The sequence below is a fragment of the Rosa rugosa genome, chromosome 2 (genome assembly GCF_958449725.1).
Source record: "Rosa rugosa chromosome 2, drRosRugo1.1, whole genome shotgun sequence".
NCBI classification, from domain to species: domain Eukaryota; kingdom Viridiplantae; phylum Streptophyta; class Magnoliopsida; order Rosales; family Rosaceae; genus Rosa; species Rosa rugosa.
Window position 1 is genome coordinate 68,228,616 of NC_084821.1, and position 19,235 is coordinate 68,247,850.

The 19,235-nt window shown below is 37.1% G+C and overlaps 2 protein-coding genes across 4 annotated transcripts; both read right to left on the reverse strand.

Moving 5' to 3' along the window:
• Positions 1-2,924: 2,924 nt before the first annotated feature.
• Positions 2,925-10,426, reverse strand: LOC133729635 (putative disease resistance protein RGA4). Its single transcript, XM_062157196.1, has 14 exons — positions 7,502-10,426; positions 7,231-7,356; positions 7,070-7,144; positions 6,857-6,943; positions 6,669-6,742; positions 6,226-6,304; positions 6,024-6,135; positions 4,942-5,002; positions 4,588-4,771; positions 4,312-4,383; positions 4,141-4,212; positions 3,993-4,063; positions 3,765-3,884; positions 2,925-3,519 (listed from the first exon to the last, which is right to left on the reverse strand). Exons 1-2 carry the CDS (start codon positions 10,327-10,329, stop codon positions 7,308-7,310), a joined length of 2,877 nt encoding a protein of 958 aa, XP_062013180.1. The 5' UTR covers positions 10,330-10,426; the 3' UTR covers positions 2,925-3,519; positions 3,765-3,884; positions 3,993-4,063; positions 4,141-4,212; positions 4,312-4,383; positions 4,588-4,771; positions 4,942-5,002; positions 6,024-6,135; positions 6,226-6,304; positions 6,669-6,742; positions 6,857-6,943; positions 7,070-7,144; positions 7,231-7,307.
• Positions 10,427-13,474: 3,048 nt separating this feature from the next.
• LOC133729633 (putative disease resistance protein RGA4) lies at positions 13,475-18,605 on the reverse strand. 3 transcript variants are annotated; one of them, XM_062157195.1, is made up of 6 exons: positions 15,623-18,605; positions 15,341-15,466; positions 15,180-15,254; positions 14,957-15,042; positions 14,773-14,846; positions 13,475-13,995 (listed from the first exon to the last, which is right to left on the reverse strand). In XM_062157195.1, the coding sequence occupies exons 1-2, from the start codon at positions 18,490-18,492 to the stop codon at positions 15,418-15,420; spliced, it is 2,919 nt and encodes a 972-aa protein (XP_062013179.1). In that variant the 5' UTR covers positions 18,493-18,605; the 3' UTR covers positions 13,475-13,995; positions 14,773-14,846; positions 14,957-15,042; positions 15,180-15,254; positions 15,341-15,417. The 3 variants fall into 3 exon arrangements, with proteins under 3 accessions (XP_062013179.1, XP_062013178.1, XP_062013177.1); XM_062157194.1 differs by having other exon boundaries at positions 13,476-14,022; positions 15,180-15,248; XM_062157193.1 differs by having other exon boundaries at positions 13,477-14,022.
• Between the last annotated feature and the right edge of the window lie 630 nt (positions 18,606-19,235).

Below are 19,235 nucleotides of genomic sequence, written 5' to 3' on the forward strand. Positions count from 1 at the left end.
ACCAGCCGCCGGTGAAGTTAGAGTTGCCCATAACTCAATGAACACCCCGGGGGAATTGGAGACACAGGTCAGGAGCAGTGGCCAGCACGATTTTTGTCGTATGTGGAGATGTAAGATCCCACTCTCGTGACAACTGGCAGCCTTTATGTTTTTATGAATAATGGTATTATGGTGCGCTAATGTAATGGTGTTCAATTATAAGGGAATATTATTAATAATTTTGTGAGTTTGAAAAAATAAATATATACCAATAGATAGTAACTCTCACCTCTCTTAAATTTTCTATAATTATTATGTAATTTCAATCACTTTTAGCACGACTTTCATATATGTCTCGCCTTACCGGATTAATTTTGTATCATAATTTGTGAGACTTACAACATTATTTTTGTTTTTGTATATAATTCTCGAGCTTGAATCTTTCTTTTAGGTTCGCTAGTGTTGCAATCAATCTATTTATGAATTGGTAGATGATCTAATTTGTAAACTAAACGATTAGCCAAAACCGATTTGCTTTAAAATGTGTTTGGATTTTGCTCGCGTGGGGTATCCTAATCCAGCCGCGTTCCAGACTATGTACAACAACTGCATCACTCTGAGCATGATAGGGGTCATTTGCCCCACTGCTATGTTCAACTCACTTAGAATCCGTTGAAAGAATAGAGTAAGTGGTAATCGCAGACCCATCTTATTCTGCGTCGGATGAACTGTTATATGATCAGTTGGTGGATTATGAGCAAGTTCTCCAATCTTGTGGCGGACGGAGACCAACGGTGTCCAGAATATAGTATTGTTTCCTCATCTCCGCAATCTCCACTACCATCAGGGACCGCTCTGGCGGATTAATTGATGTGCCATCTTCCAAATAATCTATCTCCTCGGTCCCGCGGAACTAACCCTCCTCAATTCCCTTTTTGCCTTTCATGCCAGTCCTCGACGATTCTCCTCCTTCTGACTACCTCGCCCTCTTTCTTGAATTTTTAAACTCCGGTCTCTTACCCGCTATTTGCTTTCTTTTTCTTCTACGAACCACTTCACCTCGCGCTGGTCTCCTAGTATATGTGTTTATGGGCGACTCTAGTTGCGTAGTTTCAGCGGCTACCATATACTCTAACTCCAACGGTGGGTCTTAGGGTTGAAATGGTATAAGAGAAAGTGGATTACTAAGATCTGACACTCTACTTATATCATCTGGTTCTTCTCTAACGTCGTTTGACTCTTCTCCTCTTCGGCCTGAGCTTCCCGTATCATTTGTCTCCCTTTTGTGTGTTGTCCGGTTTGCTACCTCCCCGGATTTGTGTTAGGCAAATCTCCTCAAGACAAATTTTGTTGAGAAGAAATTCTCTCAAGGTGAATTTAGATGAGAAATAATTCCTTAAAGGCGAATTTGTATGAAGAGAAATTTCGTCAAGGTGAATCTAAGTGAAGAGTAATCCCCTCAAGGCGAATATAGGTGAGAAGTAATCCCCTTGATAGAAATCTGGGCGAGGGGATTTCCCTCAAGACGAATCTGGCAGATATTGTCTAGAATTCGTATGGGAAAACAGTTTACAGCTCTAAAAAGATCTATGATTATCATGTTCATCACTACAATTCGTATTATATGGGTCATATGTCTTGGTCTGATTATTATACTTTCGTAGATCCACAAGCGACTTTTCAACTACTTAGAGTCTCTTTTTGAATAAAAAATGAAGTTGACATTCATGTCTACTTTTATGTAAATCGGACTAAATCCAATAAGTTGACTCTTTCAAAACAAAAATTATTTTCTAGAATATCCTCGATATATCCCTGATATTTCATACATATATATATATATATATATATATATATATATATATATATATATATATTTTTTTTTTTTCTTTTTCAAAGTTCCGATAGATATGTAAAAATCAATATTTTAATCCTTTGTCCTAAATTGCCTAAAACCTTTCTGCTCGGTAAAGGTAAACTAGCCATAGAAAATGGGCTTGTGTCCTGACCCATTTCTTTTGGGCCCATGTGTCCTTATGTTTGCTATACATTTCTTTTGGATATAAATTATGGAAAATTGTACTGTGTGTTAATATATTGATACATACATCAAATGCATACTAAGTCAATGTAATCGTAGACCAGCTCTTTATAGTCATAGACTAGCTCAAATCAGGATATGCAGTCTACCCGATACATGTAGACAGTTAGACTACTTGTGTGTCAGACTAATCTACTTGGTATATCAATAATTTAATATAGTGTAGACGAACGGGTAAACTAGATCTAAAAGCATTGTTATTTAGATCTAGTTTATAAAGCAATCTACCTTACTTTGAGGATGAAATTTCTGCTAAACAGTTACATCAACGAGCTTAAGCAGTCACGAAGACGATGTAGCCAAAAAAACTGAGGTGTAGTTTGGTCTAACTTTATGATGTACAAGATCGGCATTGTTATTTGGATCTACATAGCCTACACCAGTCAAGGCAACCTGAAAATGTGCGAGATCGGCACTGTGATTTCACAACCTGAAAATGTGTGGTATAATTTTAAGTGCAATTCAAGGCAAAACTGCAATTGAAGACCAAAGAGACAATTAATCAAACAGGTGGCGGCCTTACTTATTTAATCAACGTGTCTAATACATGTCAATCTTTAAATCTCTGCAACCGTGACACTACTTGAGTTTCAAGTCATGAATCCCACTAGTCGTTTCTTGCAAAGACTGTCAAACTTGTGGAAGTGATGGTGTGATTCATGATGATGACAATCTAATTATGTTAAATTTAGATTAGTTTGGAATTAGGTTGAAATTTTGACTGGGCCCCACAGTTATCTTTGAGTTCTAGCTCTCTCTTTCTTTTTTATTTATTTTCTAATTTTTATCAAAACTGCTCTCCATTCATCAAGATATCAGATTATATTGAGAAAAATAAAAGAGCTAAAAAAAAAATGGTTTTCTACCAGATCATATGTAAATTATCAGTATAATGTCACTTGTTCTGGTTAAAGTAATCACAAAAGACCAAGACCAAACTCTCTGGCCAAATATGAACTCTTCCTATCAAAAGTTGAGTTCCGGCAATATAACTAGCACTTCTAATTGTGTTGGGTCTCTTGGTCTTGCCTTACACTAGTGTCTTGGTAATACAACTATTACAGCCATTTTAGTTCTGGTCTGAAATTGTACTTCATTAAAGAAAAAATGAATACAATGTAAACACAGAGAAGTTGGAGGTTCATGGGGAGATGCACTCCACATTCAGTGCACATCCTCTTTCTAGCAAGCTTATTTGCAGCATAATCAGCAGTGCTATTAGCTTCATTCACGAGTACTAGTCCAACTCGATAAGAAAGTGTGGAGTTTATGCATCTCAGCAAGCGGACAATAGATCACTTTTGAAGAGTTGCTCGTGCAAATGAGATCAGTTCAGCCACAAGTGATATGCTGGTGATTTGATGGAGCAGCAAGTTTGAAATTCTCAACAGCCACTTCAGCTTCCACTACAGAGTTGAAAAGCCTATGCATGCCATTCCCTGACAAAGGCACCAGAATCAATTTCATTCACAACACTAATCCCTCACACAGATAGAGTTATATCCCACGCTCCAATGTTTATTATACAAAGAGCGAGAATGAAACAAACTATCATACGTGTCTAGTTGGTTTTACATACAAATAAAGGTTGCCAAATTTGTTTCTTACAAGCATTTCTCTAGCACATTTCTCAAATTAAATTTGATAGAATTAAAGACAAAGTATATATCAGAATACAACATACCTCATTTAGCGTTTGTGTCACTTGATTGAATCTCGAAAGTGATTTCAATTTACACATTGGGGCATGCAGATGTATGTATTCTTTCCAGTGTTCCACGGCCAGAAAAGCTTCAGCCACTAACTAAAGGGAAAAAGAAAAATCCAACTAACAATATTAGAATTTGAAAACGAGCATTTGCAGCCTTTAAACCCACAAACAAGATTACTTCAGGTAGTGATGAGAAATTACCTAGTTAAGGTAAAACTCTAAAAGCATCTACATCAATCAGTCAAATGGATTCCAGAATGCAAGCATAAAATCTGCCAATCAAGATCCAAGATGCAATTAAATCTATGTTTTGTAATTCAAACAAATTAGAAATCAGCATCGCACTTACCAATTTACCATTGCACTAATCAGCATGACAGCACCAATTCAATTCCTTTCTGCACTCTGGCCTGCTTATAAACTTGGTTTGATTTTTGTATACAGAAGATACATAAGGACTTTGTGTATAGGAGATATAAATTGTATATGAAATGGGACATATTGCGTAGCATAAGATGACCGGATAGTCATCATGTCTTGAGGAAACCAGCCACTGCAACTTCGAGGGGTGAGCATAACTTTGCATAATTTTCTGCCAAGAAATAAATTTCAGAATATGTCACTTATAATTCTAAATGTGGAGATTTACAGGAATTCAGAGCGCGCTTTGTGAAGAGCTATTAATGGATAACCTTATAATAGATGTAAAGGTTCTTATCTGTGTTCCAAATAAGTAAAACATGCACAATAACAGGAAAGATCTCAAAAAAGTAATAGTTACACTCATTGCACTTACTTGCAACTAGAAGAAATACAACCAGATATTGTTATAAGTTATAACCAAATCCTTCGATGGTTGACCATTGTATGATCAACATACAATGATACTTCAATGGCCATCCATCTTGTTATAACCATGCATCTTGAATTTGGACATTTCGTAAGCTTGGGACACTCTTTTCTTCTACCCTCTCCAGAACCTACTGGAAGACTAAGAGATCAACAATGGAAAGATTCTGCAGTGGTCTTTATCTTATTAGGTACCTTTTCTTTTTTCTCTATTCTTAGACGAATTTCTCTAGAACTAATATTAGAAAGAACACCTGAACAACTGTAGTGTATACGTAGAGGTTAAAACAGGGCAACCAACCTCATGGAGCCTTTGGACTTGGCAGAACTTGAAAGTGAATTGACTGAGACTTTTGGTCATGCTGACATAAAGGATGAGCAACATTAACAATGTATCTGATGGAGACTAGTTAGCAAGTCTATCGAATTTAGAATTTGACAACTTGCAAAGCATACGGGGCTTTAAAGTTATGAGTCTCATATAACGATACAGAAGAAAAATTACAACATTATGTTATAGTCTCACCAATCAGTCAAATGAATACCAAAATAAAATATACAAGGTTGATATTAATTAATGCATCATTCCTTAAAGATCCTCTTGTATATCTCCCAAAATTTAGTAACTAGCATTTGTAAGAACTAAGAAGATGCAATGACAATGACAGACTTATCATACATTCATTTGTAGAAACCAGTTTGAATCAAATCCATAACACTACTCTGAAAGCATGTCTTGAAATCTAGCAATCCCCTACATATACTCATGTATGGTATGAGTCATACTTCAGACATTATGCATCCCAATTCCCTACAATATAATATTAAAAGTTTAAATAAGTAACCAAATAGAGATATGAATCAAATAGAGATATGAATCCAAGTTTTATAAAGGAGACGGATGTGCTATTTCGCAAGATATTCACGATCGTGGATGATATGCAAGGCCTTTTCCATTGCTTGTGCAGCAATGCATGACAATTTGTTCCCACTGTAAGTTATGTATTTTCTAATGAGGCTTGAGGAATGACAATCACGATTGTGATGGATAAATCCACGATGTAAATTAGAGTAGGAATATACAAGGAAAAATGCCTTTTCAACAACAAAACCTCATCTATCATTTTGAGCATAGATCACACTCATAAAAGTCATGTCTAACATTCATCCTTTCCTTTATCTAACCATGCATCTATCATTTTGAGATTTATAATCTTGGGTCTCCCCCCCTTTCATATAAAAAGAGAAATTCCCTTCCCCTCAAACCTACTGATCAAACAATGAACATAGGCCACTATGTTTCTTACAAGCAATTTCTCAAGAATTAATATTAGAAAGAGAAACACAACAAGTAGAGTATATGACTAAAACAAGATAACCAACCTCATGGTCTTTGGGTTGACTTGGTCGAAGCCTGAAACTATGTTAATTCAGGCCTTGGATCCCGTTCACTCTTCCCTTGCTTTCATGCCGTGAAAATCCCATCTGATGGAAACTAGATGATGAACCTAGTGACTTTAGTATTTGAAAAGCCTATTTACTATTAAACGGATTATTTCAGAGATACATTATGTCAAGAGCTCACCAATTAGACGAATGGATGCCAAAACAGATGATACAACTTTGGTTGATGACGTATGCTGCTTGATAATCATCCATTCCCCCTGCATACATCTCTCAAAGATTACTAGATTAGCAACTACCATCTTAAGAAGTTGCAATACATAATTAACTATAATTTTGAAAAGATGCCATAAGCAACAATGAGAGAACCTATAAAAAGATGCCATAAGCAACAATGAGAGACCTATCTTTCTTTTGAAAAGAAATCAGCTTTATTAAGGAAAAAGTAAAGCACCAGAAATCAAGAATAAATAAAATTGACAGCATACAAAAATACCCTGTGAGCTTATTGCCAACCTTTCAGCCACATCACAAATACATATAAAGTTTATGGTATATCGAGCTTATTATAAACCTTGCATGGTGATAGAGAGGTATATCTAGCTCAATTACAGTATGTGGTACCTCATCGGATTAATGATTAATCACCGGCTTGACAACTTTGATGCAATCTTGGAGTCTCCATACTTCTGCATTGCCTGCACAGTAGATTTTCATCTATATTAGCTGCATAGAACTTGTTTGTAATGGATTACAAGAATATGAATTCTATACTACTTAATCAGAGGTTTTTTTTACGGAGTTTTGCATACCATCAAGACTACATGAGTGTCATGTTCTGCTCATCCACTGCTACTCTGAGGTCTGACCTAACTAAAAGGGTGTTGTGGGAACATTTTCTGCAGAAAGTCATCATTACAAATCAATATAGTTTGCATCCAATTCAAAATAAGCTTCTCATAGTCTCAAATACAGAAACTTAAAGAATCTAGAGCATTGGAAAAGACTATTAGTGCATGGATGACCTTAGGAAAAGAAAGTGAGATAGTTGAGGCATCATTTAATCTGTAACTCATTGCCATGTCTCCTAAGACCTGCAGCTAAAACACCAAAAGCGATTCAGTAATTATCACAGAACAGCTAGAAGTAAAATAATAATGATTTGTAAGAAATAGCAAATAGTTACCTGCTTTCTGTGGAAGAACAATCCAACTCCTTCTCTGAATCACATATTTACAGTCGCAGTCTTTAAGCTTTGAAGTTTCAGGTGATGATGGTGATCTCCTCATCTCTCTGTGTCTCTGTTTCAACCCTGCTGAGAAATTGTGTGTCAATTAATAAAATTGTCTCTAACTTCCTTTTCATGCAAGAATATATAGTGATTATTTGAAGATGTAAAAGAGAAAATGAACAAAGAAATCTGATGAAGGAATACAAGTAAACAAGAGCAAAATTACCTCTCAGTAACATCCGGATCCTCCCTCTCTTCAGAAATTTTGACGTCACAGTTCTCGGGCCAGACTGGCATTTTAATACTCCGACGACATTCCCTGATAACAACGTTCCTGACCGGTGTCTTTTGCAGGAAGAGTGGCAGGTTCATCAGCTTAGGGCAGTGGTAAATTGTGAAGGAAACAAGGCATGGCATAATTGTAATTTCATCACCACCGTTTTCTGTCCACCCTCCAACTCCTTCCCACTGTTTCCACTCCCACATGAATTCGAAGGTGAGTTGTTTCAATTTTGGGAAGAAAACAGAGGATGATGATGTTTGAGTGCCCGTTATTCCTAAAAATTCATCTCCAACCGTCTTCACTTTGCCCATTTCGGATACTTCTAGTTCTTCAAGGAACGACAATTTCCCAAAAGGAGGCAAAAATTCGCATCCAACCCAAGCCCCAAGAAAAAGGAATCTCAAATTCTGTAAGGATATCATCCAACTGGGCGCGGTGGTGCCAAGATACGAAGCAATCTGTAAATTTTCCAGATCTTGATGCGGCCGTAACGCCTCCAGGACTTGTACATGGTTCAAATAATGAAGCGATAGCCCCAAATAATGAAGCTTTTTATTCCACAAGCGAGCCTTCTGCGCCTCACTCGTATCCTCCAAATTCCCATCGATATGAATGTTGAGACTACCCTGAAGCTGGTCGAAGCTTCCCAGATCTCCTAATTTCAAGCCTTTACCGGGGCCACTATCACTAGTAACAGGACAAGTATTTAGTGTTTGCAGACTTGTTAATCTCGCCATACCTCTCGGCAAATACTCCAGCCCAACACAACGCTCGGTATGAAGATGTCTTAAATTAATCAAGTTCCCCATTTTTTCAGGCAGTGCTCTAAGACGAAAGCACTTAGTAAGACACAAGGTTTGCAAATTGTATAAATTTCCCACACTGTCCGGTAGTTTCTTCAAATGATAATTTTCAGACAAGTCGAGATACCTCAAATGTATCAATTCACCTATCTCTTCTGGAAGTTCTATAATGTCGTTGCAGCTCAAATTTAAGGTCCTCAGATATTTCAGTTGTGAGATTCCTTTTATACATATGCTCCTGTTATTTGAAGCAAAAGTTGCAAGAGTACGTAGCTTTTTCCAATTGACCGGTGAAATAAAATCTGAAAGTGAAGAACCCAAGGGTGCAAACATTAACGTCAAATGACGGACCTTCTCACTTATTACTGTTTTTCTTCCATCTACTTCTTTAGCCTCCATTGTAAAGCATTCATTCTTATTGAGGAATTGCACAAAGTCATGCACAATATCATGCATTTTGCAAAATATAGTAATGCTCTTGTCTAAAATATCTACTTCTTTCACAACATCCTGGAAAAATGATCGCATTACTAAGGTATCGAAAACATTTTGACCTACCATTTTTTCCTCACTAAGATAATCCTGTGACATCCACAAGTCAATCAAATTGTGTTTCTTGAATTGATAATCTTTTGGAAATGTAGCACAGTATAAAAGACAACGCTTAACTACAGGAGCCAACTCATAATAACTTAATAAAAGTGGTTGAAAAACTTCTTGCTGAACCACAGTTAGATCCCATATCTTACTATCCAACACCTCCTGCCAATCTCTCCTATCCTTCTTATACCGCATGAGAGCACCTAAAGTTTTTGCAGCAAGTGGCAAGCCGTTACACTTTTTGGCTATTTTCTCACCTATAGCTCCAAATCCATTAGCCTCATCTTCTTCCCTCTCCAAATATGCAATGCTACTAAACAATGCCACACAATTTTCATCACTCAGCTTCTTTAAATGGATCATTTGAGTAGTTGCTCCCATTATCTGAGCAACTTTCTCTTTTCGTGTGGTCACCACTATTTTACTACCTTTAGCACAAGTTTGCATTATTATTGGTAAGTTTAAACTTTCCCACTCTCTTTGATCTTCGGTCCACACATCATCTAGAACAATCAAGCACTTTTTCTCCTTAATACATTCAGACATACGCAGCAAGACATCTTGCAACTCATCTGAATTTGGGGCGTTATTACCAGTACCACTAATAATGGCTCTGGCAATCTTCACCCCATCAAAAGGATATGAGACACAAACCCATATTCTCTTTTCAAAATAGGTTTTTACATCTTCATTGTTGTAGGCTAATTGGGCAAGAGTTGTTTTTCCCATCCCTCCCATACCCACTATAGGGATGACAAGGACCCTTTTCCCTTCTTCACTACTATCACTCAACAACTTGCTTAACAAATTAGCTTCTGCTTCTTCTCTGCCAAATATTTTAGAAATATCGACAAATGATGAAGTTTTTGGCTGTTGCTTAAGCTGTTCATCATTCCTACGAGTTGAGGATTGATGAAACTGAAACTGATCTTTCTGAGCAGTAATCAGAGTTAGCTTTTCATTCAATCCTTTCATCTCGGTAGCTATTTTATGAAGATGAGTTGGCTCATTAACTGGGCCAGAACAAAATAAATAGGGAATGGAGAAACGTACCCTCTTGGAGGTTTTCTTTTCCTCAGTAGCAACTTCATTTGCCTCCTGTTTCAGAATTTCAGTGTTCCACTCATCTAGCACGTCGACCATCTCGTAAGAGACATCATTCAGCTTATCCAACCAGTCTCTCACGCTAGCATTCTCCACTTGCTGCTTCTCAGCATCCTCGAGCACAGTTTGAATTGCTTTTAGATTGCTCTTGAAATTTTCAACATCTGTCTCAGCACTCAAAATCGGCTTCACAGTTTCTTTTATGTGGTCAAAAGCAACTGTACCGAATTGTTCCAGAACCATGGCAATGAGTGCCCCGGCCATTTTGAAAAATGAAACACAAACACAAGAGCTACAGAAATAATATGAACTGAGAAATGCAGAATGGCTGTGAGTCTATTATGGTTTCTCTACCAAGTTTATATATATTATATAGCATAAATTGTTAAGGCCAATCCAAGTTAAACTATTCGCGGACTCCAAGTCAATATATTATTTAGTTAGGTCACCACAACACCACTGCCACGTGTAATGCACTATAACTGTAGTTAACTATTATTAACTATGGTCAGTTGAATGGAAAATCAAGAAAGAGAAAATATAGGTGAAAAAATCAAAGAAGGAAAATTTTATCTCATATCCATGACTGATCATCATCTTCTTCCTTACTCCTTAGAGTGAAAAATCTGTAGCAATGGAGCTCAAAGCATCAATCACTTGCCCAATTATCAAACTAAATCCGAACAACTATAATGCTTACAATGCTCCACATGAGAGAAACTTGTAAAATCCATTTCTATTTCTTTTCGTTAATTCTGTGTGTTTCGTTCTCCATTTGATTTTCTGTAGCAAAAGCAAGTGAAAAATGTGTAGCAATGAGGGGAACAGGTATAGAGATGAATAAGATAAACAGAGATGGGACCTCTTTTTCTTCTTCTCTGCTCAGTGTTTTACTCTATGGCTTGTGTTTCTATCTTTTCTATTAAACGGACAAAAACATCTCTTTGCCAAAAACAAAAAAAAAAACTAGAGAACTACTGCTACTCTATTTCTCTCTCTCTGTCCTTTCTCATCAGATTCAGAGGCTCACAGCTTGAGAGTCTGCCGACGAGACTGTGAGAGATGTTTGGGGTAAAAGAGAGAAATACGATGGATGGAATAGAGGGAGGCATCTGCATTTTTATTATCTATACTCTATTTATTGTGTGAGTAATTAAAAACATATTATGTTGGATAAAAGTTAACTTATTTTACACATGTCAATATTTGAGAGAATTGTGAGTGTCGGTGCTGACCAAATTTGATTCCAAAATCGAGGCTAATTTGTTTTGCAGCTAATTAAATGATGGCCCAGAGGTGCTTGAATTATTGTCAATTTGGGACCATTGCATTCACCTGGAAAAAACGAGTGGAGGAAAAGAATCTAATGTGAAGACGGTGACAAAAGCTGCTAACAAGACATGTGGGCTTGCTGCAGCAGAAAATGACAAAAGCAACAGCTTTTCACATGTTGCGCGTGGTCTGCACGCTCCCATTATAACCGTGGTCCACCTGGACCATGGTCCATATTAGAATTTACTACATGCCAGTATTTGAGAGGGTGGTGATAGTGATACCACCACTAAGTGTCGATCGGTGGTGACCAAAATTCCTAATTATAGTGATTAATGATTTAACAATTTATAAATGGCAATTATATTATATTTTCAAGATAAAGTCGCGTTCCGTGCTTTCATAAGTTTGTCGAAGTAGGCTTTTTTTTTTTTTTTTTTTAGTTGTTGGGGAAAATATTGGTTATCAAGGTACCACCACCAAGTGTTGGTGATGAGGAAATTTGATTCCTGATTAATATTTTAACAATTTAAAATGATGTTTTCAGGGTAAAGTAGCATTCGGTGCTTTCATAAGTTTGTTGAGGTTGCTGGGGAAAATATTCGTGATCAAGTCTTTGAACTTGGTGAACTCGATGGGTTTTTTTTTTTCGATGACTAAACAAAATAAAGAACGATTAAAACACAAAACTACGAGGAACACCCCCGCCCAGCTGATCCAAGTGGAACGCTGCTGAACCAGTACCCGAATACGCCAAGGAACTGAGGACCGGCCTTGCAGACAATCCATTAAAAGCTTTGAATCCCCCTCGACCACAATTCAGAATTCAGAAGCTTAGTTAAAAAATTTGAATAATTCTTACCAATTGTGGCCTTAATTGGAACCACGTTTGAGAGAAAGAAAAATTTTGAGTTGCATGTTGGCCCTGCTGACGCGGGCGGAAGTAACCCTAGGTTTACAAGCAATAAACCAAACCCGCTCTGATACCAACTGATGCGGGCGAAAGTAACCCTAGGTTTACAAGCAATAAACCTAAAACAAAGATTCTGGAGTCCACCAGAGATAAAAGAGAAAACTCTCAATTTTGATTGATAATATGATAAAAGATAGTTCTGCAGCCGTTTAAGGTTGCTTATATATGGGAAAAGAAACCCTAGGGCGACTAAAAATGAACCCTAAAGCCCACGGATTAAAACAAAACAAATCCAAAATAAACTAGAAAACCTAAAATAAAAAGAATGTAAAACTAACCTAAAAATATTAAATCACGAATCGGATAATTAAGACGATACATTTTGGCCTAAATCGGATAGGGCTCACTAAAGTGAGTCTTGAAGATCTCGTCGTTCCCATTCTAGAAAGGTATCATGCGTTTCAAACGGACATTCTGGCCAAAAGTTAGTCAAATCTGATTCAAAATCAAAACCTGACTTTTCGCACGAGAAACCCGAAAAGTCCAAAACCAAATCTTCTTGAATATTCCAGCGGCTAGTAACCTGATTACGCGTGAGTTTCCTATTTTCCAATCACTCTTCTTGATTCTACACCGCTTCTTTACTTTTATGGTTTTTCGGCTAAACAGTATGTCCTTGAGTCTTCTTTATTGAGATTCTTTTCCTTTGTTTATGTGATTTTGATTATTTTTAATAGCGATGTAATTATAAATCCTGTAGTCTTTTATAAGTACTGAAACGATGAGATTACTACAAAGTTGCTCTTTGAAAGAGTTAAATTTATTTGTTTTATTATAATTTTTATCATAGGTTGGGTCTAAGTTTTTTCAAACATGACAGAATGTTTCATGAATTTTCGAAGTGATTGACAGTGTAATAGTTGAGTGACCAAAGTGATATATTTGAAACTTGAGTGACCAAAATGTCGAATGAGTCATAGTTGAGTGACCATTTGTGGAATTTTTCCTTGTGTTTAATTGATTTCAAAACTTATCAAGGTCGATCAGTAGGTCTTCTTTCTGCTGTGCAATTGTTGTGGGTTTGATTGATTTCAATACTTATCATTTTATCAATTGTTGTGCTATCTCAATATCTCGGCCCGGAGCTTGGCCTCATTCGAATGCCGCGTAATCAATTCAAGTTTATAGAGTTAACCTTGCATATTGGGCTTGGGTTTATTTGCTAGCTATTTCGTCCTATCCATGGCTTTATATTCAGAACAAACTTTTGGGTTGAAAAAAAAAACTATATATATGATGTATATTTTTTGTTTATATGTATGTTTGTTTAACGAAGCCCACCCGAACTCTCAAATTATCTAAGTCAAACTCCTCTCTGGCTCTCCCATTCTCTCTGTCCATCACAAATTCTCATTTTTCTTGTTCTTCTTCTTCACAAAAAGGCCTAAATTATGGACTAAATTCAATCTTTGAATACTTGAACTCTCAGGTTCTCATCTCCCCACTCTTGCATTCGCACATCTGTGCATAATTGTACTAAAAAAAAATTTCTGGACTTCGCCCAAAGAGACACATAAATATGTAGGCCTCCCTATTTTCGAATCCTAGATCCGCCACTGTCCTGATGCCCAGCAATCCAGCATCATCAACATTGTCAGCATCATCTTTCTCATCATCATCTTGCTCATCATCACCATAATCATTATCAACATCGTCAGCATCATCTAACTCCTTGCAACTGAAAACTGAAGCCTTTAACTGTTACATTATATCTGATACAGAAGAAAAATTACAACACTGTCAATAATCCAAAAAGGCCAAAACAGAAGTTAGATGATTTATTCATATTGGTTTATCACTGCTTAAAAATCCTCTTGCACGTATGTCTCAGAAATTTAGATACTTGAAGTCTAGAACCTATAAAAAGATGCAACAACTAACAATGAGAGACCTCTCATTTTTTCTAAAAGAAACCAGCTTTTTTAAGCAAAAAGTTATATATATTTATATGAAAAGAATGTGGACAAGAACTATACAAGGCGGCAGACCCACCAAAAAAAAACAAAACAAAGCCCCATACAACCAAAAAGCAACAAATGAAGGCGCAGCTTCATAGGAACCAGTTGAAAAGTCAAATCTCCAACACAAATTTAATGTACGTTGTCTTAAGTTACATTGCACGGTAATTGAAACTAAACTAATGAATAGAGGACAAATTTAGGAAGACATAATCTACACCGTATGACAGATTGCACTTCTATATGACTAATGAAATAAATGCATTCTTTAGCAATTGCAACTAACTCACAACCTGCAGTTGCTGTCCATCTACATAAAGCTTTAAGAGAATGCACGAAATGTAGAATAAATAAAATTGACACCATACAAAAGTACCCTGTGAGCTTATTGCCTACCTTTTAGTCACATCACAAACACATATAAAGTCTACGGTATATCGAGCTTATTATAAACCCTACATGGTGTTAGAGAGGTATATCCAGCTTAATTACGGTATGTGGTACCTCATCTGATTAATGATTAATCACCAGCTTGACCACTTTGATGCAATTTTGTAGTCTCCATACTTCTGCATTGTCTGCACGATAGATTTTCATCTATATTAGATGCATAGAACATGTTTGTAATGGATTACCAATATGAATTTTATATTACGTAATTAAAGGTTTTTTACGGAGTTTTGCGTACCATCAAGACTACATGAGTGTGATGTTCTGCTGATCCATTGCTACTCTGAGGTCTGACCTGCTACAAGGGTGTTGTTGCAACATTTTCTGCAAAAAGCCATCATTACAAATCAATATAGTTTGCATCGAATTCAAAATAAGCTGCTCATAGTCTCAAGTACAGAAACTTAAAGAATGTAGTGCATTGCAAAAGACTATTAGTGCATCATCTGTGCATGCATGACCTTATGAAAAGAAAGTGAGATAGTTGAGGCATCATTTAATCTGTAACTCATTGCCATGTCTCCTAAGACCTGCAGCTAAAACACCAAAAGCGATTCAGTAATTATCACAGAACAGCTAGAAGTAAAATCATAATGATTTGTAAGACACAGCAAATAGTTACCTGCTTTCCGCGGAAGAACAATCCAACTCCTTCTCTGAATCACATATTTACAGTAGCAGTCTTTAAGCTTTGCAGTTTCAGGTGATGGTGGTGATCTCCTCATCTGTCTGAGTCTCTGCTTCAACCCTGTTGAGAAATTGTGTGTCAATTAATAAAATTGTCTCAACTTCCTTTTTCATTCAAGAATATATCATGCATGCTTATAGATTATTTGAAGATGTAAAAGAGAAAATGAACAAAGAAATCTGATGAAGGAATATAAGTAAACAAGAGCAAAATTACCTCTCAGTAACATCCGGTATTACCGGATCCTCCCTTTCTTCAGAAATTTTGACGTCACAGTTCTCGGGCCAGACGGGCATTATAATACTCCGACCACATTCCCTGATAACAACATTCCTGACCGGTGTCTTTTGCAGGAAGAGTGGCAGGTTCATCAGCTTAGGGCAGACCTCGATTGTGAAGGAAACAAGGCACGGCATAATTGTAATTTCATCACCACCGTTTTCTGTCCACCCTCCAACTCCTTCCCACTGTTTCCACTCACTCATGACATAGAAGGTGAGTTGTTTCAATTTTGGGAATAAAACAGAGGATGATGATGATGATGTTTGAGTGCCCGTTATTCCTAAAAATTCATCTCCAACCGTCTTCACTTTGTCCATTCCGCATAGCAATAGTTTTTCAAGGAACAGCAATTTCCCAAGAGGAGGCACAAATTCGCATCCATCCCAACTCCAAAGAGAAAGGGATCTCAAATTCTGTAAGGACATCATCCAACTGGGCGCGGTGGTGCCATGATACCAAAGTATATCTATATTTTCCAGATCTTGATGCGGCCGTAACGCCTCCAGGACTTGTACATGGCTCTGCTCCTCCAATCCCATTAATTCTAGCCGCAAAGTATGAAGCTTCTTATTCCACAAGCGAGCCTTCTGCGCCTCACTCGTATCTTTCCAATTCCGCTTAAAATTAATGAGGAGACTACCCTGAAGCTGGTCCAAGCTTCCCAGATCTCCTAATTTCAAGCCTTCACCGGGGCCACTATCAATAACATGAAACATATTTAGTGTTTGCAGACTTGTTAATCTCGCCATACCTCTCGGCAAATACTCCAGCCCATAACAACGCTGGGTATGAAGATGTCTTAAATTAATCAAGTTACCCATATTTGCAGGCAGTGCACTAAGATAATTGCAGCCAGTAAGACACAAGGTTTGCAAATTGTATAAATTTCCGACACTGTCCGGTAGTTTCTTCAAACGATGATTTTCAGACAAGTCAAGATACCTCAAATGTATCAATTCACCCATCTCTTCCGGAAGTTCTTCAATGCTGTTCCGGCTCAAATTTAAGCTCCTCAGACATTTTAGTTGCGAGATTGCTTTTAAATCTATGCTACTACTCATTCTTGAATCAAAAGTTGCAAGAGTACGCAACTTTTTCCCATTGACCGGTGAAATAAAATCAGAAAGTGGAGAGCCAAAGGGTGCAAACATTAACGTCAAATGTCGGACCTCCTCACTTATTACCGTGTTTCTTCCTTTTACTTCTGCAGCCTCCATTGTAAAGCATTCATTCTTATTGAGGAATTGCACAAAGTCATGCACAATATCATGCATTTTGCAAAATATATTGCTGATATTGTCTCTATAATCTACTTTTTTCACAACATCCTGGAAAAATGATCGCATTACTAAGGTATCGAAGACATTTTGACCTGTTTTTTCTTTTTCTTTATAGTCTTTTTCACTAAAATAAGCCTGTGATATCCACAACTCAATCAAATTGTGTTTCTTAAACCGATAATCTTTTGGAAACGTAGCACAGTATAAGAGGCAACGCTTAACTACAGGATTCAACTCATAATAACTTAATAAAAGTGGTTGAAAAACTTGTTCCTCAACCTCTTTTTGAACCCATATCTTACTATCCAAGACCTGCTGCCAATCTCCCCTTTCCTTCTTATAACGCATGAGAGCGCCTAAAGTTCTTACAGCAAGTGGCAAGCCATTACACTTTTTTGCTATTTGCTCACCTATAGCTTCAAATCCATTAGACTTATCTTCTTCCCTCCCCAAATATGCAATGCTATTGAACAATGCCAAACAATTTTCATCATTCAGCTTCTCTAAATGGATCATTTGAGTGGTTGCTCCCATTACCTCAGCAACTTTCACTTTTCGTGTGGTCACCACTATTTTACTACCTTTAGCACAAGTTTCCATTATTATCGGTAACTTTAAACTTTCCCACTTTCCTAGATCTTCGATCCACACATCATCTAGAACAACCAAGTATTTCTGCCCCTCAAGAGATCTAGACATACACTGCAAGACCTCTTCCAACACGGTTGAATTTGGGGCGCCATTACCAGTACCACTAATAATGGCTTTGGCAATCTTCACCACATCAAAAGGATCTGAGACACAAACCCATATTCTCTTTTCAAAATAGGTTTTTACATCTTCATTGTTGTAGGCTAATTGGGCAAGAGTTGTCTTGCCCATCCCTCCCATACCCACAATGGGTATGACAAGGACCCTTTTCCCTGCTTCACTACCATCACTCAACAACTTGCTTAACAAATTAGCTTTTGCTTCTTCTCTGCCAAATATTGTAGAAATATCAACAAATGATGAAGTTTCTAGCGGTTGATTAAGTTGTTCATCATTCCTACGAGTTGAGGATTGATCAAACTCAAAGTTCTTTTTCTGATCAGTAATCAGAGTTAGCCTTTCGTTCAACTCTTTCATCTCGGTAGCTATTTTATAAAGATGAGTTGCCTTATTGACTAGGCCAAAACAAAAGCAATTCGAGGGAATGGAGAAACATACCTTCTTGGAGGTTTTCTTTTCCTTAGTAGCAACTCCATTTGCCTCTTGTTTCAGAATTTCAGTGTTCCACTCATCTAGCACGTCAACCATCTCGTAAGAGACATCATTCAGCTTATCCAACCAGTTTCTCACGCTAGCCTTCTCCACTTGCTGCTTCTCAGCATCCTCGAGCACAGCTTGAATTGCTTTTAGATTGCTTTTGAATTTTGCGACCTCTGTCTCAGCACTCCTAATCAGCTTCACAGCTTCTTTTGCGTGGTCAAAAGAAACTGTAACCAATTGTTCCAGAACCACGGCAATGAGTGCCTCGGCCATTTTGGAAAATGAAACACAAGCACAAGAGCTACAGAAATAATATGAACTGAGAAATGCAGAATGGCTGTGAGCCTATTATGGTTTTTCTACCAAGTTTATATAGAGCATAAATTGTTAAGGCCAAAACCAAGTCAAACCATTCGAGCAGACTCCAAGTCAATATATTATCTAGTTAGGTCACCACAACACCACTGCCACGTGTAATGCTCTATAACTATAGTTAACTATGATTAACTATGGTCAATTGAATGGAAAATCAAGAAAGAGAAAATATAGATGAAAAAATAAAATAAAGAAAAATTTATCTCATCTCCATGACTCATCATCATCTTCTTCCTTGGAGTGAAAAATCTATAGCAATGGAGCTCAAAGCATCAATCATTTGCCCAATTATCAAACTAAACCCGAACAACAATAATGCTTACAATCCTCTACTTGAGAGAAATTTGTAAAACCCATTTCTATTTCTTTTGTTAATTCTGTGTTTTCGTTTCCATTTGATTTTTTGTAGCAAAAGCAAGTGAAAAATGTGTAGCAATGAGGACAAACTATTGAGATGAATAAGATAAACAGAGATGGACCTCTTTCTCTTTCTTCTGCTCTCTGTTTTACTCTACGGCTTTTGTTTCTTTCTTTTATATTAAACGAACCCAAAAAAACAAACTAGAGATCTACTGCTACTCTATTTCTCTCTGTCTCTTCTTTCTCATCAGATTCAGAGGCTCACAGCCTTGAGAGTCTGC